General features: G+C 41.0%; 1 protein-coding gene across 6 annotated transcripts in view; it reads left to right on the top strand.

Annotated features, from left to right (window-relative positions):
* Positions 1–24388, top strand: part of DOCK9 (dedicator of cytokinesis 9) — a 491864-nt gene that overhangs the window by 374544 nt on the left and 92932 nt on the right. For 4 of the 6 annotated variants that reach the window (XM_029604490.1, XM_029604486.1, XM_029604485.1 and 1 more), the window contains exons 36-39: positions 5687–5753; positions 6940–6987; positions 15404–15540; positions 21776–21891. In XM_029604490.1, coding sequence (XP_029460350.1) covers positions 5687–5753; positions 6940–6987; positions 15404–15540; positions 21776–21891 — 368 coding nt within the window. Of the gene's footprint in view, positions 1–5686; positions 5754–6939; positions 6988–15403; positions 15541–17119; positions 17164–21775; positions 21892–24388 lie in introns of all 6 variants that reach the window. The other 2 variants (XM_029604488.1, XM_029604487.1) reach the window with 1 other exon arrangement.

The raw sequence follows: 24388 nt of genomic DNA, 5'->3' as shown, positions 1-24388 counted from the left end.
TTCCATGATCCCTCAGATGAGTCTCTTGGTCCGGTAGCTGGTTTCTCAGCCGGTGTGGACTTAGCTGATTGTGGAATGGCTGAGCTCAGGTAAGTATAAAAAAAAAAAAAAAAAAAGTCAGAGTAGAGGGGGGGTTGTATAGGACTTCCTCCGGTCTCTGTGCTCTGTGCGTCGTTCCCATGTTCGTTCCTGCTCCCATGGGGGTTAAGGGAACTGGGCAGCGTGACAGATCGAGCAGTCCAGGTGGGCTAGGCCCTGCTGTTGGACTTTTTCCTGTGCGCCACGAGGTAGGTGGCATTTATGTGCGCTTTTCTGCGCATTTGGCTGCCCTCTACAGGACTGTTGTGTGCACTGTGTCCGGCTGTGCATCAGATTGTGCACCCGGTTTCTTTTGGATGCGCTGCCTGTGTGCACATTCAAGCAGGTATCAGTTGTGCACCCAGGTTTGGCATGGTGACAATGTGCTTAGTTTTGTGGCGCATAGACGGGGAGCCTTACTTTTGGGTGCATAAATTTTGTGCTCTTAAATTTTTTCAGTGCGAATTGGCTGGACGCACATCTTCAGTCTCCTGCTAAGCATACTGATGAACTAATGGTGCCAGTGACCAAGAAACCCAAGTGCCTTTCTCTCCGTGTTACCTATCATATCCGGGCAGCTCAGCCTGGAGGGCACTCTAATATGTGCCAGCGCTGCTTAGAGGCTCGGGGAGAGTTATCCTCCTCTGATTTTACTAAGCCGGGTTCTTCCCAGCCTGATGATGGCCTGGTTAAGGACTTATCCGGAGGGACGCCTGACCTTGGATCTCCCTTGACTGGTTCCTCCACAGGGGATGGCAGCTCAGTGGGTCCCGCACAAGTGCCTTCTGGTTTTGGCTTGGATCCTTCTGCCTTTACTTGGGTAGAATTTTTTCAAGGATTGTAATCCTTTCTTCAGGCGCAGTCCTCTGCCCCGCCTAATCCTGTCCGGGCAGATCCTCAGGCGGTGGCCTCTCTTCCAGTACTGTGATTAAGCGCCGAAGCACACCTCTGTTAGCTGTGGGTATTCCCGACAGGAATCCGGATGGCACTGATGATGTAGCAGATCCTGACTCTCTGGAAGATGGGGAAATTCCTTCAGGATTGGAAGTGTATAGCACTATGTTGCAGTTCTTTCACAGAAATGAACCGCTGGCCCTGATTTCCTAGACTTTGAAAATACAGGGGCAGATTCCATATCTGAACCAAAGAAAAATCCCATTTTCGTTTCCATGCGTAAAGCCTCTTATTTTTTTCCCCCTGTAATTGATTGATCTTGAATGGGATGCCCCAGAGGCAAATTTCAAAGGGGGTCGGACTTTGGAAGGCCTATACACCCCTGGATCCAGTGGTGAGAGAGCGTCTACCTTTTCTGAAAGTGGATATGCTTGTCTGTGCCATCTCTAAGCAGATGACTATCCCTGTGGAGGAGGAGCGGCTTTGAAGGATGTGCATAATAGGACTGAGGCCATCCTTAAGCAAGCATTTGAAGCAGTGGCTATGACATTGCAGATGGCTTCCTGTTGTTTTCTGGTGGCTCGCTCTTGTCTGCTTCTCTCTCAGGAGGTTGATGATTCTGGAGTGAATTCCAGAGCAGTTATGGAATCTGCCACCGTCTTTTTAGCTGATTAGGGCTACGATTTGGTCCATTCCTCGGCTAGAGGATTGGCTTCGGTAATAGCAGCCAGGCGTCAAGTACGGCTGCAAAATTGGTCAGCGATGCAGCCTCCAAAGCTAATCTTACAAAATTGCCTTGTAAAGGCTCGCTCTTGTTGGGAGTGAGTTGGAGAAACTGTCTATTAAGTGAGGTGAATCCCCGCTTCCTCGGTTACCAGAGGATAAGAAGCAGTTGCAGTGCACCTTTGGTATGGAGGGGTCATCTCAAGGGTTCCAAGTGGTTTCATCCCTACAGGGAGCCGAACTTTCAGAGGACTGCCTTTTGGCAGATCTCCGTCCTTTCATCCCATCCAGCCCAATCGAGGTGCGGGTTCAGTAGCGGATCCTCCCAAGCTTCCCAGTGAAGGTTTGCCATCCCACCCTCGAGTACAAGAGACGGGGGATAACGTTCTCTCTTATCAGAGGTGGGTTGAGATCACATTGGATTGGTGGGTCCTGGAGATGATACGAGGTGAAAAAGCACTGGAATTTTGCAGTGTTCCTCGGGATGTGTTCATAGTGTCTCCTTGCCACTCCCCATAGAAGAAGCAGATAGTGGAATCTACGCTGTCAAGGCTCCTTAGTCTGAGGATAGTGGTTCTAGTGCTTACATCTCAAGATAGTATGGGGCAATATTCCATTTATTTTGTTGTGCCCAAGAAGAAGGGACCTTTTTGTCCCATCTTGGATCTCGAGTCAATCGTTATTTTTTCATGGAAACCTTGTGCTCAGTGATAAAGGCCATGCAGTCGGAGGAATTTATGACCTCCCTGGATCTGTCCGAGGCCTACCTCCATATTATCATCCAATTGGAGCACCAATGTTTTCTGTGTATTGCAGTGTTGGGGTACCATTATTAGTTTCAGGCACTCAATTTTGGTCTAGCCACCACTCCCAGAACTTTTTCCAAGGTGGTGGTGGTGGTGGCAGAATTGAGAGAGACCACCCGTATTTGGATGACTGGCTGATTAAAACCAAGTCTCTGGAAGAGAGCTGCTTAGTGACCCAGGAGGTGATCTTCCTGTTGCAGGAACTCAGTTGGGTGGTGAATCTAGCCGAGCAGTCTTCAGCTCTCAGTCATTGGAGTATCTGGGTGTTTGGTTAAATACAAGGCAGGGCAAAGTTTTCCTTCCAGAAGTTTGGATTCGGATGTTGATGTTGCAGGTGTGTTTTTTGGTGAACAGTACACGCCCAACAGTGTAGGCCTATCTACAGGTACTCTGTTTGATGGCAGCATCCTTGGAAGTGGTGCTGTGGGCAAGAGGATGTATGAATCCTCTTCAGTGCTCCCTGCTGTCTCGTTGGAATCCATGGTCTCAGGACTATTCAGTTTGGCTCCACTTGCTGATGTAAATCTGCTCTCACCTCTAGTGGTGATTGCAGACAGAACATCTGACAAAGGAAATTTCCATAACATCGCCGAACTGGTTGATACAACAGATGCAAGTGTCCAGGGTTGGGGAGCTCAGTGTCAGGAACTAATGGCGCAAGCTCGTTGGGGAGCTCAGTGTCAGGAACTAATGGCGCAAGCTCGCATGGAAGCTCGGGCGGTCCAGTTGGTATGCTTGCAGTTCAGCTGCAGACTGCAGGGTTGAGCAGTCCAAGTAATGTCAGGCAATGCAATGATGGTGGCTTACATCAATCGGCAGGGAGGAACCAAGAGCCAAGCCAGCAAGCGTCACAGGAAATAGACCAACATGGAATGGGCAGAAGAGCATCTCCAGGTGATCTCGTCCTCTCACATTGCAGACAAAGACAATATAAGAGCAGACTCTCTCAGCAGGGATAGTCTGGACCCAGGAGAATGGGTATTGGCGGATGGGGAGTGATGAGGCCTTCCATTCCTAGACCTGCTGGCAAAGATTCCTCGATTTTTCAGTTGCAGGAGAGATCAGAGGTCCTTGGGTATCTGGTCTCGTACAGGTCTGGTTGGAAGACAAACTGCTGTATGCCTTTCCCCATGGCCTATGTTGGGCAAAATAGTTTGAAGGATCAAAGTCCACAGGGGGATGATGCTTCTGGTGGCACCGGATTGACCCAGAAAACCATGGTATGCAGATCTGCAAAGACTCCTAGTAGAGACCCTCCTTCATCTTCTGCTGCACAAGAATCTGTTATAGCAGGGGCCTGTCCTTTAGAAAGATCTGACTGTTTTATCTTACGGTATGGCCCTTGAGAGAGCTCACTTGTTGAAGCATGGGTATTCTTCTGCACTGATTGCCACCTTGCTACAAGCTTGAATTCTCCACTTCCTTAGCCTTTGTGCGGGTTTGCTGAGAATTTGAGGCTTAGTGTGAGGAACGAGGTGTTCTTCCTTGTTCAGTTAAGATCCTGATCATTTTGGAATTTTTGCAGGGTGGGTTAAATAAAGGGTTGCCCCTTAATTCCTTGAAGGTACAGGTTGCAGCTCTTGCCCGTTTCAGGGGCTAGGTGACTGGTGAATCCTTAGCGTCTCATCCTGATGTGGCCCATTTCTTGAAGGGAATAGTGAAACATCTTCATCCTCCCTTGCGGTTACCAGTTCCCTTATGGAGTCTTAACCAGGTGTTGTATTTCTTGGTGGGCCCTACGTTTTGACTACTATGTAGCCTTTCCTTGTGGTTATTGACCTTGAAAACAATGTTCTGGTGGCGATATGTACTGCACTTTGAATTTCTGAGCTGCAGGCATTGTCTTGCTGGGAGCCAGGAGTGATACAACTGCATACTGTTCATTCCTTCTTGCCTAAAGTGGTCGCTGATTTTCACTTGTCAATCCATTTCCTGTCCATCCTTGGATAAGGATAGAGATGTGGAAGAATATTGCCTGTTGTGTCCCTTGGATGTCAAGAAACATGTGCGTTATCTGGAGGTTTCTAAACCTTGCCAAAGTACGGATCTTCTATTTGTCCTACATGATGGAGGAAGGCAGGGTGAACCAGCTTCGCATGCTACAATAGCTCGCTGGATTAAGGAAGTAGTCATGGCCACATATGTGGTGCTGAAAAGCCGTTGCCTACTCAGGATAGGGCTCATTCAACTAGGGGTCAGGCAGTGTCATGGGTGGAAGCTAGATTTCTGTCTCCCATCGACATTTGCCAAGCTGCGACGTGGTGCTCCTTACACACTTTTTCCAGGTATTATCATCTGAATGTGCAGGCCAGGAGGACACAGCCTTTGCACACATGGTGTTAACTGGACTGCGGGCAGCCTCCCACCCTATTCAGGAGTAGCTTGAGTACATCCCATTGGTCCTAAATCCATCTATCCACATGCTAGGAAAAGAGAAATTACTATTTATCTGATAATTTCCTTTTCCTTAAGATGGACAGATGGATTCAGCTTCCCACACTCAACTGCTGAATGATTGTGTTATGGTCCTCCTGCATGGCTATGTGTTCATGGGATTACTGTTAAGTGTTTATCCAGTCCCTGGACTAGTGTTAACGTGCTTCTTGTCTGAGCTCAGTATTTTCTGTTGGCTGAGTACTGAAATGGTTATCTGTTTTTGCTAGTCTGTCCACAGTTGACTTTTGAAGAGAATACTGGCAGGCTGATGTCACTACAGGGGTAAATATATACTGTGATGTCAGTTTGTTCTGTCTCCATCTGCTGGCAGAGGTGCATAATCTACAGGTCCTGAATCCATCTGCCTCAAGGAAAAGGAAATTATCAGGTATGTAGTAATTTTTCATTCTAAATTGGTCTCTAAAAATTCAGTAGGGCTGAAAAAGTAAATTTAGGTTCCTAAGGAAGTAGGCCGCTCTGAGGCAGAGTTAGGATGGGGAAAGTAATTGGGTCCCTGGTATAATTCTCTGCACTGGGTGCCTAAATCTACTGAATTTTCAGCTGAAAAATACCCTAAATTAAGATGAAGATCAGACAGAGAATGTAGGATTTTTTTTTTTAATGGATCCCTTTGTATTCCTAGATGCTTTCATGTTTTGATAGGAATAGTGACATTTCTTTTCATAAATGTGTGAGGTAAAATAGACATGTTTTCATTGTATCTGTTTAAAAGAATCTTTACTTTACAGATGCTTTATTTACTTATTGGAACAAGGCTTCTACGTCGGAGCTCATGGACTTTTTCACTATTTCAGAGTGAGTTGGCATAGCCTATTCTGAAAATGTAGATCTGCTTTAAGAAAAAAATTCAGCCGATTTCTGTGACTGGGGGGAAACTCATTCCAGAAAAAAAAATCCCCTAGTTTTGATTATTGCTGTATATAGCTGTCTTAATATTAAACTTGGATTTATCGTTTTGTATTTTTGAACTACAATAACATCAGTTTCAAAGGAAATACTTTTTACCTTTTCCTACTGTCAGTTTCATATAAATATAGCATGAAGTAAAAATATTTTCGACACCTGCCTCCCCCTACCCAAAAAAACCCCCAAACCTTCACATCTTTCCGGGGGACTTTGTTCCATCACTGGCTGATAGCTACAGGAGAAATCACCCTCTTATACTGCTTGGCTAGTAGGACTCGTTTATTGTAGTGACTATTACTATCCCTACCGTAGAGAGAAGGAAGAGTGAAGATTACATTTGTTTCATACAAGATATCTAGGAAAGAGCTGAGAGAGAATCTGTTCGGCGTTCCAAAAGTGTGATGATAACTAAATAGATGTTCTAAATTGTTTTGGTGCTATCCAAGTCTTTCAATAGTAAGAAAGCATGACGTTTACAGGCTTGGATTCTTTGCTGCTAGCAGATAATTTAAGGCTCAGTAAAAAAAGTTCATTCACAGCTTTTTTGAATGCATCAATGTCAATTCATAACCAGCAACTGAAAAGCAATGATATGCTAAGAATTTTTCGATGTTTTTCTGAAGAATTCATAATAGAGAACCACAGCAAGAAAGAGAGCAGTTAAATTCAATTAGAACGTCATGGGGGCAATATTCAAAAGTCATTTAGACACATAACTGAAATGTTATGCATCTAAAAGGCTACCTGGCTATATTGAGAGCCTTATGCAGCTAAATTCTAGCCGCATAATTTGGGGGTGTTCCGGGTTGGGGGGGGGGGGTTTGGCAGGAGGCATTTCTGGGTGGAGCTGAGTTAGCTACATAAGTTAGCCACTTAACCTATGTGGCCAACTCTGGTTGGGCAGTAGGGCGTTCGTGAAGTTAGCCAGTTAGACGTAACTTGCTAACTTTAAGATAGCCGGGTATATTCAGTGGTGCAATATATTTTTCCGGCTAACTAGCCAAACTGCACAGCAGCCGAAAATGGACCTCCTATATGAATGTTGCTGTGATGACCTGTAATGTCTTTTCTGCAGAGTGTGCCTGCATCAGTTCCAGTACATGGGAAAGCGATACATAGCCAGGTACTGTGTGATATTTCCTACCCTAATGTACAAAGTTGGGAGTTTTATAATCAGACCGTGATCTCCTTTGGGATCATAGTGTTGCATTATTTTCTCTTCTAGTATCCTTATTCAGAAGCATCAGTATTTTGTGTTATACTTGCCATTATAAACCTCTGACAGGTCATGATAGTTAATAAATAAACATAATTGTGTTTCATTATTCTGCTGACATGGGCTATTTGAACAGCACTATTGTATTGATGTTTTACCTGTAGTAACTGTTAATGATTTAGTACTCTGAAGCTAAATATAGCTCTGCTAAGTCTTTACTTGTAACGCAGAATGTCATTTGGACTGCATTTTATAAATTAGGCCTCCAGATGGTTCTAGAGTTTAGAGTACCCAGGCTATTAGACCACACATGGGCCTAGAACATTAGAACTGTGGACTGTGAGCCAGTGAAACCAGCATTCATATCTTGTTTCTTCCATGGAGCTTGTAACCTTGGGCAAGTCATTTTATCTCCCATTGCCTCAGGTATCCACTTAGATTGTAAATTATTTGGAGCAGTGACTTATCGTCAGAGGCAGTTCAATCTGCTGCCAGAATCGAGGAAAGAGCACCCCTCAAGGCCTGGTTCAGGTTAAATCAGCGAGAGGTTAAAAGGATGGGTGGTGTGTGCCCTTTGGTATAAGGCTCATTTGGCTATTTGAAATGTTGGGGAAGCGGAGTCAGGATTCCAGAGGAGTGGCACATAGATTGCTAATGATATTTCTACCACCCACCTCCCATCCTTCCCCAGCATGTGCTCCCTGGGGAAGTGGGATATGGGTGAATGGTATGCGTCTGTGTGACACCTTCTCAGGGCCTCTGCAAGGGTATCAGGATCCCTAGGTGAATCTTGCAGCCTTCTGCCCACTCCTTTTCCCCAACCTTCCCCATACACAATTTACAAAATTATGCATCTAGAACAATTTTTATATAAAACAGGACACAGTATGGTCTTCTGAGTTAAAAACATCACTTACAACATATATATTCTATTTACATGCACTGTTGGGATGCCAACTAGAAACCCCTAAAAAGTGCAAAAAAAAATTAAAAGGCACTTAGAACCCATATGGTAATAGGTTTCTTGTAAAGAGAGTTTGATGCAAGCTTGGCCCTCAGAAAGCCATGAATCAACTGATTGACAAATTACAATGTAGTAAAGCTCCCATATCAAAACAGCACTGACTGCCAGCATTCAAACAGTAATAACACTGCCTATGAAAATCAACACTGCAAATATTACACCAAGCCCTAAAACACCAAAACACCTTTCTGTTAAGGCAAACAGAACAGTTCTGGCTGCTCTAAAACCCTATATACAAGCTACACGGTGGCAGAAGACCTCATCTGGGAACACACAAACCCTCATCAACTGGAACTGGAAACCACAAACTATATTATGTAGTGGAAAAACAGAAATACCAACATTCCTCATAAAGCATCAAACAGTACAATCGAGATAAGAGTATCAATCATTTTTTTATTTGATTTATTTGTAGATTTTTATATACCATTGTTTGGTATTGGCCCTCACAACAGTTTACAGGTATAACAACAAAACATAAGTTTACAAACTGTTTACAGTTAGAACAATACAACTTCGAAGGTTTACAATCTGTGGAAATAATAAAATAAACAATGAAAAACAATGATCAAGAGAATATAAAATATTAAGCTATGACTATATAAATAGGATCGGTGTGAATATATAATAGAAAGGAGTACGAGAAAGGGGGAAAATAAAATCTTCTTTCATGGTTGAATATGGGAAAAGAGGGTCGGACCTTCAAAGAAAAAAGATCACTAAGAACCTTAGAAATTAGTTGCTGTATACGTGATAGGCCTTGCTTGTTCGAAAGATTGGGGATGGAGAGTGTGTTAGTGCGGTTTAACCTATGCCATCTCTATAAGTTTGTTGGAACAGCCAAGTTTTAAGGAGTTCTCTAAACTGCTCTATATTGCTCTGCAGCCTTAGGTTTTCGGGTAGTGTATTCCATAGAGCCGAGCCAGCCAGTGAAATCACTCTCTCCCTTACCAATGTGAGTTTGGTTCCTGCGACTGCGGGGATTGATATTAAGGCATTATTTGCTGATCTCATGTTACGCTGTGGCGTATGTAACTGGATTACAGCATTTAGCCATTCGACTTCTTTACCATATATTGTTTTGTGTAGGATGGATAGTACTTTGCACTCGATTCGTTTGTCGATGAGTAGCCAGTGAAGTGCTTATAGGACAGGGGTGATGTGTTCCATTTTTTTATGACGTTAGGATTCTAGCTGCCACGTTCTGTAAAATTTGAAGCAGTCATGTAGTTGATTTGGGTAGCCTAAAAGTAGTGAATTACAGTAATGAAAGCTTGTAAAGATCAGGGATTGCAGTATGGTTCTAAAGTCAGGTTGATTTAGGAGTGGTTTTAATCTAAGTATTAAAAGTTTGTTGAAGCCGCCTTTAATCTTCGTGGATATGTTTTTTTAAATTTAATTCTGGGTCGATCCATATACCAAGATCCTTCACTTTATCACCTAGTTTAATGATAGTATTATCGATTTGCATGGTGTTGTGTTGCTTGTCGACGTTTTTCTTTGAAGGAGTATGCATTCTGTTTTGTCCATGTTGAGGCAGAGTTTCATTTGGTTTAGGAGTTTTTTTATGACATTGAGCTATATGGCTGACAGTTTGAATGCTTTCTCTAGTGTGTCTGTCACCGATATGATTAATTGGATGTCATTGTCATAAACAAAGTATGTGATGCCGAGGCCAGAGAGGAGCTGACGTAATGGGAGGAAATAGATATTAAACAATGTGGCTGATAATGTTGAGCCTTGTGGGACTCCGGTTTCTAGCGATATTGACTCTGATTTGGAATTATTAATATTTACCTGAAATGATCTATTAAGGAGAAAGGACATGAACCAATTTAATGTTGTCCCAGCCAGGCCTATTTCAGCTAACCTGTGTATCAGACTTTTATGGTCGACCGTGTCGAAGGCCGCAGATAGATCTAGCAATATGAGAAGATAACATTGGCCATTATCGAAGCCTCTTATAATTGTGTCAGGGTGAGAAGTAAGGTTTCTGTTCTGAAGTGTTTCCGGAAACCATGTTACGTTGGGTATAGAATGTTATTCTGTTCTAAATGCTCATTGAGTTGTTTAAGTGCTACCTTTTTGGTTAATTTGGCGAGAGAGGATAAATTTGAGATGGGTCTGTAATTATTAAGCTCTGAAGGGTCTAGGTTCTTTTTTGCTTTTTTTTTTAATGGGTTTCATTATAGCCATTTTTAAACTGTCTGGTAAAGCTCCTTCTTCCAAAGATTTATTTATGATATTTGTGAAAACTGGAGTGATGGTATGTGATATTGCTTTTAGAGTGCGTATTGGGATTTTATCGCGATCATGGTTGGCAGGGTTTAAGGATTTAATTAGCCTTCAATTTCTGTGGTCGAGACAGATTCAAAGGTGGACCATGGAGTTAAGTGTTTACTGATTAGTTTTGTGTCTTGGATAGGGATTTTGTTTGTTTATCAGCTATTTTATTGATTTTATTTTTGAAAAATTTAGCTAGCTCTTGGCTCAGATTTTTATTTGTGTAGGTGGTCGCAGGGTTAGTATCAGAAGTAAGATTATTCACTATATTGAATAGTGTCTAGATTGTGAGAGAAGTTTTGTATTTTTTTTGCTATAGTATTCTCGTTTGGTTTTGTTTATCAAGTTTTTATAGTATGCTAAATAGGTGCGGTAACTTGATAAGGGGCATTTCTTTTTGCGCCATGCTTTTTCTTTTTTTCTTAAGATTATTTTGGTATCTCTCAGATGTTACTGTACCAGGGATTGGAGTTTTTTCTTGTGTTGTCAATACGTCTCGTTTTTTCAGGGTTAATAGCGTTAGCGACTTCAGCTGTAATTTGAAGCCAAGAATGGGTGGCACTGTTAGTATTGGCAAGGTTAATGTTTTTTAATTGTTTTTCGAGTTCCTGTTGTAACAAATCTAGGGGGAGTGGTGGTCTATAATTGAAGCTGGTAATATTAGTGTCTTTTGGCTTGTTTTTTTGTGTCGAGTACTGTCTGACAGTGTAGTAGGTAGTGATCTGACCATGGTATTGGGGAGCGGGATTCAGAAGAGTTACTAAAAAATTTCTCGTTAGTGAAGACTAGGTCTAGTGTGTGGCCTGCTTTATGGATTGGGTCACTTACATGTAGAGAAAAGCTGAGAGCAGTTAAAACATCTAGGAGAGTTTGGCAAGTGTGGGATAGAGGGCTCAAATCAGTATGAAGATTGAAATCACCTAGAATAATTGTGGGTTTTTAATGGTTGAGATTTGATATAAAGAATTCAATCAGAGGTGAAATATTGCGTTCGAGCAATCTGGGAGGACAGTAAATAAGGCAGATCTGTAGCTCGGGTGAGTCAAAGACGGCTGCTTCATATTGGTGTGGGGTTAGTTTCATAGCAAAATGTTTTTGATTAACATTATCCCTCCTCCCCGACGTTTTATTCTGGGTATGGAGAAGAGGTCATATAGATTATTTAATTTGTTCTTACATAGTCAGTTTTTTTAAACCATGTTTCGGTTACTGCAATAAAGTCTGGCTTTTGATCCTGTAGAATATCTGAAATTAACATGAATGTTTATGTTAACGACTGGGCGTTGAGTATGAAATCCAGGAGGATCATGTTTTTTAAAGTTTCGTCGATAGGTATATTTACCAATCATAATAGTAAAAACATACTAGAGAAAAAAATATTTCAAAACAGCTGACATATAGAACATTCAATAATTAAACTCATATAAACATTGTAATTCCCCAAAATCAATAAAATATTTAAAAAAAGAGAAGACACATCAAACACCCAAAACTAATAAAGAGAAAAAAAAGTTTCTGGTTCTCCATATCTGGGAACTTTTGATTTCCAGTCACCCTGAGATTGTCATGAATTAGTGGGGGAAGGGGCACTGCCCACAAATTTAACCTCTGTTTCTTATATACACACGCTCTCACACACACACGCGCTCACACACACACACACACACACGCGCTCACACACACACACACACACGCGCTCTCACACACACACACACACACACGCGCTCTCACACACACACACGCGCTCTCACACACACACACACACGCGCTCTCACACACACACACACGCGCGCTCTCACACACACACACATTCTCCTCCTCTGTAATGCATAAGCTGCAGCAGCTTCTACCTCTCCCTCGCTCCCTTTCCTTCCATTCCTCCTTATCCAACCCCATCACACACCCTCCCTTCCCGCTCATGCTCTTCCCCTTTCATCTCGGCTCACTTTCCTTTCTCACTAAGAAGGGAAGGGGGAGGTCGAGCTAACGGGATAAGGGCTTTTCACTCTCACCCTCTCACTGCCTGACCTTGCCTCTTTATCTTCCTGCCTACGTGCACGTTAAGACCGTGCCGCCGTGGTTCTTTTCTCCTGCCTGAGGGTGGGTGAGCTCATAAAACCTGTGCCACTGTCTGCAGGGGGTGGGACCCCCGTGGGTGCGCATTAAAACTGCACAGCCACGGTTCTTTATTTCCTGCCTGTGGGATTCACGCACCCCGGCGGGAACGTCATTAAAACGTGCTGCTGGTGCCACGTCTGGAGGCAGGGGGAGGGCGGCCGCAGCAGGAGTGTTTTGGGGGGGGCACTTTTGCCATCCCAGAATTCTGCCTGACGGGGCCACTCACGCTGCCTAACGACAGAGCTATTCTTGTTTATCAATCTTGTGGGGGGGGGGGGGGAATGTTGTAAACTGCCATGAACCAAAATTAGAAAGGGGGTCTAGAAATATAGTAAAAATAGCTATAACCTAGACCTATCTAAAGGACTCTAGGAAAGTGATTCTCCACCACTGGTCCATGGACTGGCAGCATTTTTACTGCGCTGCTGAATGATTAGCATTCATTGCAGGAGGAAGCAGATCAATGCTGCAGCACATGCACTGGCTCCCACCCAGGTGCCTGCAGTCATGTTTTGGACACCAGGTTAAAATGTCCTGCCATCGGCCTCACTCCAGGCCTCACAGCGCTGCACACTGCTGCTGCTTCTAGGTATGGGGACAGGCTAGCGGCACTCTCCGGCTTGTCACTGCTGATAGGAACGACAGGTTAAACATGACCATAGGGCTCAGCTGTCCCCACTCCTGTAGGTTGCCGGTTCTGCAGCCACCAAGGCTGCTGGAAGCACCAGGCCCCTTAAAGGGGCAGCATCCCCACCCCCTACTGCTACCCGTGTAAGTATTTTGAGCCCCTGGCTTATATTACCCTCTGGAATGATGAGACCTGACTTTTTTTTTTTTTTCCAATTAGTGCAAGGAGGACAGCTTCTTTATCATAATTCTTAGGATTTAATCATTAGGGGGTAGCAGCAAACTCCTCATCCCCCCACTATTCAGGAGTCTCCCCTGCCCAGCCAAACCAGTCCATGTCAGTTTAGGAGGTCAGTCAATCAGCCCTGGCATCAAAAAGGTTGAGAAATACTGCTCTAGGTCAGGACGAAGTGAGAACCACTCTTCTATGTTCATTTTTTAACAGGCTCATGCATCATAAATAATTTGAAGAATCTATTGTGCATTGTTTCCTTTCTCGTTGAACAAAGATCAGGCCTAAGAACCAGCTGTTATTTCCATTGTGCATGGTAGAGATGATATATTCTTCTCATTATGCCTGCTATGTCTTAGATTTAAATCATTATCAAGAGCTGGGTTTTTTTATACCCATATTGGATCAAAATAAAGTACATTTTTTTTAAATATATATACATAGATAAAATACTCATGTGAGGTAACGTTAGTTGGGGGCTATAAAATCCGGTGTGTAGATCTACATACTATGACTCTACAATGTAGAGTCATAGTTACAATCCATGCCTAGAAGGCAGTTTTCTGTCTTAATACTTAATTTGTTCATGTACCTTATTTTCCTGTCTCTGAACATCAGTCGAGTTTGAAAAAGAATTTATAATCCTGTGATGCAAGAAATTGGATTCTTCTGTGCTGATGTCTTTTTTGTGGTGGTGGGTTTTTTTTCACCAAGTGGTAACAGAGGAAAATCCTGTGAGAATGAAACAAAAAATAGTTGAAAGAAACTTCTTTGAAAAGTGTTATGAATAACTTGTAATGCTATCAAAGTGTTACATAGCATTAGACAAATACCATACTCAGAATGTATTTTAAGTGGTGGTCATCTGTCACATTGCTTCATACTTCTCATGGAAATATAGGAACAGGTCGATGATATTCACAAGCATTTTTATTTAGTTCTGTTTAAAACTATGTACACAGTGCACTGAAGGGGAGAAGACAGAAGGAATTTCTGATTTTGCTTGCATTCTGACGTTTGGGTTCCCCGGCAGAATTCTCGATTTTTCCTGTTCCTCTGTTGCAATGCATTGTGTACCATTTCTGTAGCATCAGTCTCTTTTAAAATCAAGCATTTTAAATTCTGGAGGTTCATCCAAGGAAATGTAACAAACCTTACAGCGTTTGGTTTCACCGGTACGGGAAAATATTCAGACTGACCACAGACTTGTGCTATAAAGATTTTTCCTGAAACATGTTTGGCTCTTAGTCGAGTGCTGCTGTTTCGCAGTGACACTGGATTCTTAAAGCCATACGGGTACAGAATGGTCTGCAGGCCTCCAGTCTGTCCGTTAGCTCAGGTAGCATGTGAGATCATAACAAATGCATGGACTTTTGTAGCACACGGCCAAAAAACGTAAGGGTGCAGCACTGGGTGTCCACTTCTGATTAGCTCTGGTGGTGGTGGTGGTGGTACGCAGTAGGACGTTAGCTACACTGATTGCTAACACAGGTCACTTTTCTGTTTTCTTCACTTGATTGCTGACACGTTTAACAAAGTTTATGGCTCTTCTCCCTTCCTGCCTGGGTAAGACACTGCAGGTCTTAGATTCTTTTACTGCTCTGTTGCATGTGGGCTTTGCATAGTTTTCCAACTATACCTGTTTTGTTTTTTTTCTTGTAGTGACATTTCATTTGCTTTAACTGTCACATCCATGTATCATACTACATTTTCTCCATTTGCTTGGTCTGCCTTCTAAACATTTTCTGGAATGTACTTGTACCAGCTTGGTTAGAGAAGTGTCTAACAACATTTGAAAGTGACTTGGGAGAGTTTGCTTTCCAGACATGTTGAGAGAGGTTTTGTATAGGCAAATAAATAGATGTAATTGCTGTGGTGCTTTGTAAATGCCGCCTGGTTTTGTTTTACCACAATAAAACAACAAATAGGTTGCATTGTAGTTTGTAGTTTGTGCTATGGCGGCTTTACTAACTCTCCATGTCTCACTGCAATGCGACACACCTAACTGTTGCCTCTGTCCCATTTCACCCATCTTGCAGGAACCAGGAGGGGTTGGGACCCATAGTTCATGATCGAAAATCTCAGACATTACCTGTTTCCCGTAACAGAACAGGATTGATGCATGCCAGATTGCAACAGCTCAGCAGCCTGGATAACTCTTTCACTTTTAACCACAGTAAGTTTCCTGACATCGCCCCTAACCATCATCCACCTCCATTCTGTGTCGCCGCTCCGAGCACCCACACCAGAGCACGTCATGGACTATTCTGTTGGGGGAGTTGTAGGTTTACATTATATCCCAGATTACAGCGGAGTCTGGCATCAGATGACAAAATCTGGAACATGATTAGGTATAGCAGAATATATTTGTGGTTTGTGTTGGAATAAGTTTACCTGCTGTTCGTTGTACCAGAACCAGTGCACGGTCAATGTGCAACCATATGGCAGCAAACTTGTTCATCATAAATCTCTGAATCCAGCTATCAGGACTGCTTAATTTGTATCTTTTCTAACAAGCCGTCTTCTGATATGCGTGTGTAGCAGCACATCCTGTTCATGGCAAACTGAAACCTTTTGGTGGTATCTCTGGATATTACTTACTATAAGGAAGCAGAACTTCATGGTCTGTTTTTCTAGCATGGTCCAATTTTAGAAAGAAATGTGGCTTAAAATGAATTGGCCAGGAACCAAGAAAATATCTGCTTGGTTTTTGGATTCCCTTTCCTGTGTTCTCTTCATGCCTCTGAAATAGATTCTTGTATAATGGTGTTTTTTGTTTGCCTCGTATTCACTGTACCCGTCTTCTGTCTATGCTTCACTGACTTCTAGATAAATGATAAAATATATTCAAAGTCCTGGTTCTTATATTCAGAGCAATCCATGGTCTTGCTCCCCTTGCCCTCAGACACAGATCAATGGCTTATAAATTCCTCGTTATTCCTTTCACCTGCCAAAATGCCTTCTCTTACCTATGTTTGCTTTTCTGAAGTTTCCTGTAACTAGAATCTATTGTCTTCCCAAATTCAGAATACCTTATCCATTCTGTATTTTTGCCTGCTTCCTAAAAATGCATGTATCCATGGAAGTCAACCTCCTTTGCTAATACTCCACTCCATCCTTCCTAGCTATCACAGCAATCTCATTTCCTTAAACTTTCACTATTTACCATTCATTTTACGTGAAGGTTTATGACACTATAGTAAGGTGCCATATTAAAACCAAAATTTTACTTTCAAAATTGTATTCTAAAGGGGGATGTGGATAAAAATTAGATGAAGGGGCCTGCTGAGCACAACTGATGTGATCGGTTGACTGGATTTAAAGATCAAAACACATAATAGGGCCACTGAGAGAAAAGTCCAGCAGTTCTGCTGCCTTATTGAGGAAGGATTATTATCCTCATAGTAATATATTATTTTCCTGGAAATAAAAAGCATAGATGTTTAACAGCAACACAGATCTTTACTAATTTTATGAATTTGTACCCAAACTTCTGAAAAAATCCTTTCAAAGTATACTTTTGTTCTTTTAATGTAGCTGTTGAGTACCTAAACTTTTCCCATGTCTTCCTCCATCAGTGTTGTACGCCATGAATCAGCTATAGCTAATCAAGTCTCCATATCTTGCCATTTATAGGAAATTAATGAATTTTTTTGAACTTTCTAGAATTACTATGAGAATGGAAAGTCCATGATTCACTTTGTGTGGATATGAAAAAGCGTTCAATAATGAATTGACTTTTTCTGTGTTTTCAGTGTGAGAAAAATATCAAGTGTGCTTGGAATTTCTGTAGACAATGGTAAGACTTAATCAGGTTGAAGCCAGCTTATGCGATCACTTTGATCGTGAAACTGCCAAGTTTCTGTTGCCCTCTAAATGCATTGCTTTTTATTTCTTTCTTTACTACTTTATTTAATTTGCAAGATGTATGTCTATGTAAACCATTTTGGTTGGGAATTTTAGTTTTCAAATACATGTGTATCCACAAATCCAACAAAATGGAAGCATGCAGCAAAATTACTTCTCCTACAATAAGCTACAGGCATTCAGCATTTTATGACTACTTTGGATCTTATTTACCAGAAATTTTTGCCATAGATGCAATTGGGAGAATCTAAACCATAGTCTCTTTAATGGTCAATTCATACTACTTATACTATGACAGTGTCGGATTATGCAGGTGTATTGTAAAGCTGTGAAATATGCACTACAGCTCCTCATCAGTAGAAACCTTATAATCATTGCAGAACAGAAGATCACGTGGTATGGTGAACAGGTTGTGATTTTCCTTCTCGGCTTCCTTTTGGCTGAATCCACCTCTATCACGCAACAATAACAGTAAATTCTGCTCCAAACGTATTGCATTCAAGCGGGATTTTGGAAGCTATGTCCATGGGAACAACAAAAAAAGAGATAAAGATAAACCCAAGGCACCAGAATCTAATATGATGGAAGAGGCGGCGATTCCAGAACTCTTACCAGCTCAGACGGCAGTGATCACAGAAATAAAGTTGATGGTAGTGACTGCTTTAGAACCAGAGTTGTGGAGAATTTTTGATAAGCTGGAGGAAGTTTTGTTAACTATGAATGGGTTTGAGAGGTGTTTCGTAGAAGTGGAGCAGAGAGTTTTGGATACTCATGATGGCCTTCTCTCAGCGCAGTCAGAGATCTCCCTGCAGTCGAAAGAAACAAGCAGAGAAGCTTGAAGATATAGATATCACCATGAAAATCTGAGATTTACTAGATTACCCAAATCACTGGAAGAGGGAGATTTGCAGTCCTTTTTAGAGTTCTGGATCCCCGCTAAGTTGAGTCTATCCAAGAAGAATGGTAAATTGAGGACCTAACTGATAAACCATGCGTTATAGCTAAAGTGCTTAATTTTGCTCATAAGACTGAGATATTACAAGCACTCTGATCTGGAAAGCAGTTATGTCACAACAATAAAAAGGTCTTAGTCTTTCAAGATTATTCAGTGGAACTTTCAGCGCATTTACTCCTCTGTGCGCCAAAATTTACGATTTGAGCATCCGTGCTACACTGATTTACCCAGCAAAATTATGAGTAACCACATCAGAGGGAGTAAGATGGTTCTCCAGATTATCTGAGGCGCAAATGTTCATTTCTGAAAAATCGGTTGCAAGTATAGCGGGTCAACAGTTTATCTTAGATGCTGGGTGAGTCAAGATAGCTCTGCATTGCCATTAACAGGCCTCCAGTCATAGGATTCTGAGGCAGAAGCAGGAAGCATGGCGACGTCAGAATCATATCAGTGCCAAAATTAAAGAGGGTTCCAGTAAGCTTCATATCCTCAAACGGTTAAAACCTTTACTCCAAACCATGATCTCCTCTAGTTTGGACTATTGAAATTCATTACTATGTGGACTCCCTCTAAAAGGCCATTACAACTATTGCAAAATGCCACTGCTAAGGTATTGTGGGAGGAAATAAATTTGACCATATTATACCGACATTAATTTCTTTACACTGGCTGCCTGTAAAATTTCGAATACAATTCAAAATTCTGTTTGCTGCATAAAGTTACTAATAAGGACAATGCTGAATGGTTAAATGCCTCCCTCCTTTATATTCCACAACAAAATCTGAGATCATCTAACAAAGGTTTATTAAACGTTCCTTCAATTATATCTGTGCATTTGAGTGAGGTTAGGAACAGGGCATTATCTGTAGCAGGCCCAAAATTATGGAACCTTTTGCCAACTGAATTAAGACTACAAAGAGATTTTTCAGTCTTTACGAGATCGTAAAAAGTGGTTATTCAAGCAAGCATATGAGAATTCAAGGGTTATATAACAACAATGCAATTGAAAATGATCGTGGCCTATCTTATGCTATTTTATCTTAATTCTATTTATTTTATTTTACCTGATTTTAATTTGTACACTTTATTTGTTATCCCGTAATTCATTCAAAAGGTGGAGAATGTTTATGTCCATCTGGAGAAATACATTCAAACTTTGTCCCATCGAGTTCATAGTCTTATTTTAAATAACTAGATATCTTTATTTTATGGACTCGATGGCTAGCGATTGTTGTGTGCTGTATTCTAAGTGATAGCTTCTCCCTGTTGGAACAATTTGGTTTATTGTACTACTGGGGGCTCAATAGTTTATTTGTTGATTCCGTTGTTCAATTTCTATTCCTTGGTGGGGGGGAGGGGGGTTTAGGTGGAATGTAATGTAACTTATTGTACGATGAGGAGGTTTATATTTCTTAGTCATGTGCTATTCATCAATGGAATGTACTGTTTAACATGTGAGGCACTATTTCCTTTATTCCTCCTCTTTAATTATATATCTTAGTACATTGTATTATATTTGAAAAATGTACAAAATCATCTGTATTACTGGGTGTACTTCAGAGTTCAAGGTACACAGAGTGTTGTATGATCTCATTTTGTTTAATAAAAGATTTAAACAAAACCATTGCAGAACACGAGTCTCCCATGTAAAAACATTTTAAAATAGCCTCTGGATTCTGTGATAATTTCGTCTTTCTGATTGTTCAATCATTTCTTCTGTCCTGTACCATACAGGTAAAATGCGTTATCCTCTTATTCTGTTTCTGAAAACTCTAAAATGATTTCAGATCTTCCTGCCATGGAAATGCATACAGTTTTAATATGAAAGCAAACCACGATATTTTGGAATGATGAAAATATAAATTGCAATGACCACCACAGCTTCCCTCTGCTTCAATCTTATTTCTCAAATGGGCAACCTAAATGCTAGGCAGTTTTTACGCTGTGACTTTGGAAATAGCATAAAAAAAACTTTTGACTCAGACCACTTAAAGAAATAACCCCAAGGGGCTTTCTACTGAAAAGCATTTTTTGTCCAGATACAACTATGAGATATTGGGAAATATTCCAAGCGTATCCAACCTTGACTACTCTCAAAATATGTTTGGTTCTAGCAGATTTGATGCAGGGTATGAGTAGTCTTTGAAGATGGTAGTTCTTGTACTATTGCATGACTCTGTTGCCTTTTTACATGTCGAGTTGGATCAGTGATTACATTCTGCATAATTACTAGAAGGGCACTTCTACACCACTACTAAGAATCTGAAGATGTTAAAATTGGGAAAATTGATGACTTCCAGTTCCAGGATAGCTGGAGACTTATCCATTGGTGCATGAGGTGATGTGAATGAAGGCTGGACTGAAGAACAGCAAGTGGGGAGATAACCTTAATTGGGATCAACAAAATCAGGAAATTCAACAGGACAGCAAATTAAATCAACTATCAAAATTTAGTTCTTATTTTCTTTTTTTTCTTTCCCAAAAGATATTTTTGTTGGCTTATTTTCAGCTGAATGAGTCACTACCCACAGTGTAAATATTCTTCTAATACACAAAGGAACAGCACAATTATTAGAACTTCATGTAGTTCTTTCCTTGATTTATTTAGTGTTATTTAACATAACTTTCATACTATGAAGCAATGGACTGAGTCTGTTTTGAAGGGTTGTGGTTTTCATACAGCTATCTAAAATTATTGTTCATCAATGACCTAAATTAATGGAAGTCAAATAGTGATACGACACTATCATATTGACATATGAATCTGGAAATAACCAACTTGGAGTTATGGTAGAATCTATTTTGTGCAACAACCACAATCTGATTAATATAGCCAAAGAAGCTAATATATTAGACAAGCCAAATGAAAAACATTTTCTATTGTTTAGGCTGCTACAAATCCTTTGCAGTACAAAAGTATTTTTTTTCTAGTGCTAGAATGAAATCATGATATATAACAGTTCAATATGAACAGTATCTAGATCCCACTTTTCAAAAGTGTTCCCCCATCCTGTGTCTATGGCAAAAATTATTTGAAAATATGACCTAAGAGTTCTATGCCTTTTCAAAAAGCTGGTTCCTCAAGTGACTACTAACACCCTCTGCATTTTTAAGCACCGAGTGCCTTTCTAATAGGTTTTAACTGACAATATAAGGCTTCTCCTGCCCTTCTCTCCTTAATAGTAAAACCACTGCAATTCAAATGGAGCTTTTTATTTCTATCTGTGCAATAATTTTGCATGATTTCTCAAGCATTTTAAGGTCGTAATTTAACTTACATCCCAGCATCATGCATTCATCTGGACAAAATGAAAGATGCACAGTAAGAAAACTAAGGGCCTTTTTTATGCTCTGCCTTCTCCCATAAGCATACACTGACGGAAAGACATAAAGCAGCTGCGGACAGTCAATGATTTCATTTTTATTTTAAAAAATGGAAGCATTTTTAAATTCTCCTTAAAAGCCTTGCATCTTTATGAAGAACTATACTTCAGCTTTATTTCCTGTTGCAGAGTTGCTTCAAAGCATTTGTTTGAAACCTGCATGTCCAGGTCTGAGACAGTGATTCTTTGTTTCAAAATTTCTCTAGGCTATGGCCATTCGGATGCAGATGTCCTTCACCAGTCATTGCTGGAAGCAAACATTGCCACTGAAGTATGCCTTACTATCTTGGACACTTTATCATTGTTCACAATGGCATATAAGGTTTGTATACAAACACTTGTATGCCAATCATTGAATATCATGAATAAAGTTCTTTGCAGAATTTGCTATATATAATGGACCTTGCAAGCAGATACTTTGGCTATGGTAAGTTGTGCAAGCCAAGTCATTCAGTAGTAGGACACAGCTCTTAACCTATATATAAAAAATGAATATGTAATGAAATATAATTTAGGATGCTGCAAGCAACATGTTTTGGGTTTGCTGTGCAAAAAATATATCAGGGGCCTTCATACTACTGTGGTAGAATTAACTGCTGAATGGTGTAGCCCAGTACATATATATATATATATATATATATATATATATATATATATATACGCATCTATTCAGCAGCTTTCCCATGCCGCTGTATATACATCGTAACTTAGCTGGATTAATTCTAACTGGTTTAGTTACACAGCCAGCTATGAATATCTACTCTTTAGTATAAAGAGTAGATATTCATTGGCAGGGAAGATATTTATTTTAAAGCATTTATATTCTGCCTATAATAAAATATCAAGTTAAGCAGGTCATAAAACTCACAAATTCTTAACATTATACAAACATCTCTCAATCACTGGGTTATCAAATGAAATGCTCCATTAAAAAGGAAGATCTTCAATGCATTGCAAAAAATTGTATAGTCCGAGATAACATGCAATTCAAAGGCCACTGTTGCCAAGCAATACTCCACCAATGGAAATGCAGTGTTGTTTCTCCTGGTGGAGTCGCTGAAAAAATGCTCACCAGTGGATCTCAAAGATCTATTTGGTACATAAACTTCAAAAAGATCAATCCAGAACTTTTGGGCGATTTCTTTGCAAAGTTAAAACCATGAATTTTACCCCTGGCTCCACCAGTAATCAGTGTAGACGGTAAAGCAAAGGAGTTAGATGATCTCGATAGGAAGCCTTCATAAATTCACATGGTAATTGGAGCAAGCGAACGTGGCAACTGATAATGGGATAAACCAACCCCTCAGAAGGAGTAGAAAAGCCACAGTGCTGCTAGAAGATTATGGAGAGCTACTGGAGGGAGGTGACAAAGTGGAACAGGAAAGGAAGAGGTGAAAAGATCAGAGGGAGATGGCAGGAAGAGAGGGGCAGTCCCCTCATCTCGTGGAAGTGATATCGAAAGCAGGCCCAGGATATGTAACATCTTTCCTGTGCCCAGCAGAATGAGCGTCTTCTCCACTAGATCCTGGGACATTACGCTCCATAACTGGGGAAGAGAACATATTTTGTCTTTTATACAGCAAAACCTGCTTGTTAGAAAGTACTTTATGTGAAATAGAGAGCACAGCAGTCATGGAGAAGGCACAGTATAACATGCAGTTGGCTTTAAGCTCCTGTTCTTGCCCTTTAAAACAACAACTCAGGATAAATTGCTGCTATTACATTTGAACCTGGTGATTGATTTTTAATCATTTCCCACATCTGAAATGTTTCCAGATTAAAGGATCATGGTAATTCCTCAGCATTCGGGCAGGTCAAGCACACATTTTACTTCCCCAGTCGTAAACCCATTCATACAATTCTGCTGCTAGGAACCACTAACCCCATTTCCTTCCCCTACGTTTAGGGGTTGTGTCCTCTGGCACCTCCACTGTGTATACTCGGAGCCCTACCTACATGGTAATTGGTTCCCATAAAGGCACATTAACATACTACCCTCAACCATGGAGAAGGAAACAAGAATATACATTCCAGAAAAACGTGTGAAACAGTCAACCCAACAAAATTCTGTGCAGCCCGCACCAAAATACCCCTTACTAGACTTCATAACAAAGCAAATAGTCCTCTCATAGCCTTTATATCTTTAAACAGTGGTTCTTTTAGCAGCTGATGATTTATCAGATTATGTTGCTGGTACTGTATATTTCTTTTCATACTCTTCCATAAAACCAAATCAGGAACACTCGAATGCCCTATTAGAAAGAATCCACTTAGAGTGTGTTTTACAGCGTGGCAGATATGAACTTTAAATGAACAACAATCTTGAATCACCATCTAATGGTAGATGCTTACTGCTCCAGCAAAGCAAGTCTAAAGAAAATGGCCGCCAATTGCCTCCTATGCACATTCTCCACTTGTGGTTCAAGACACACTAGCAATCACCAACTGGTGCTGGCAGGGATGCAAGGAGCACTTTATTCCCATCGTGAACACGAAGCTTGGCTGGAAACAGCGAGATGTGTATGCCCCTGTGATATAACTCTGAGCAAGGCCCAGCCATTTCCTTGCACTGAGCAGCCACATGTGCTGAAAAATCATTAAACAGGAGACACTTTTGACCTTTGTAATCGATACACTCCTGCATGCAAGATTTTAGTTTTGTGGATCCAGTTTAATATCCGTGCCATCATCGGTGACAGCTTACCTTCAGCATCATGAGGTGGGCCCAAATGATGCACTCACATATATATAATAGTCACCAGGAAGTGAAAGGCCCAAGTGCTTCGGAAGCCATTATTCCACAAATTTTTATAGATCTA

Source organism: Rhinatrema bivittatum, chromosome 5 (genome assembly GCF_901001135.1).
Source record: "Rhinatrema bivittatum chromosome 5, aRhiBiv1.1, whole genome shotgun sequence".
Taxonomy (NCBI): domain Eukaryota; kingdom Metazoa; phylum Chordata; class Amphibia; order Gymnophiona; family Rhinatrematidae; genus Rhinatrema; species Rhinatrema bivittatum.
The sequence above is the reverse complement of the archived record's forward strand: the minus strand, read 5'-3'. Positions and strand labels throughout refer to the sequence as shown.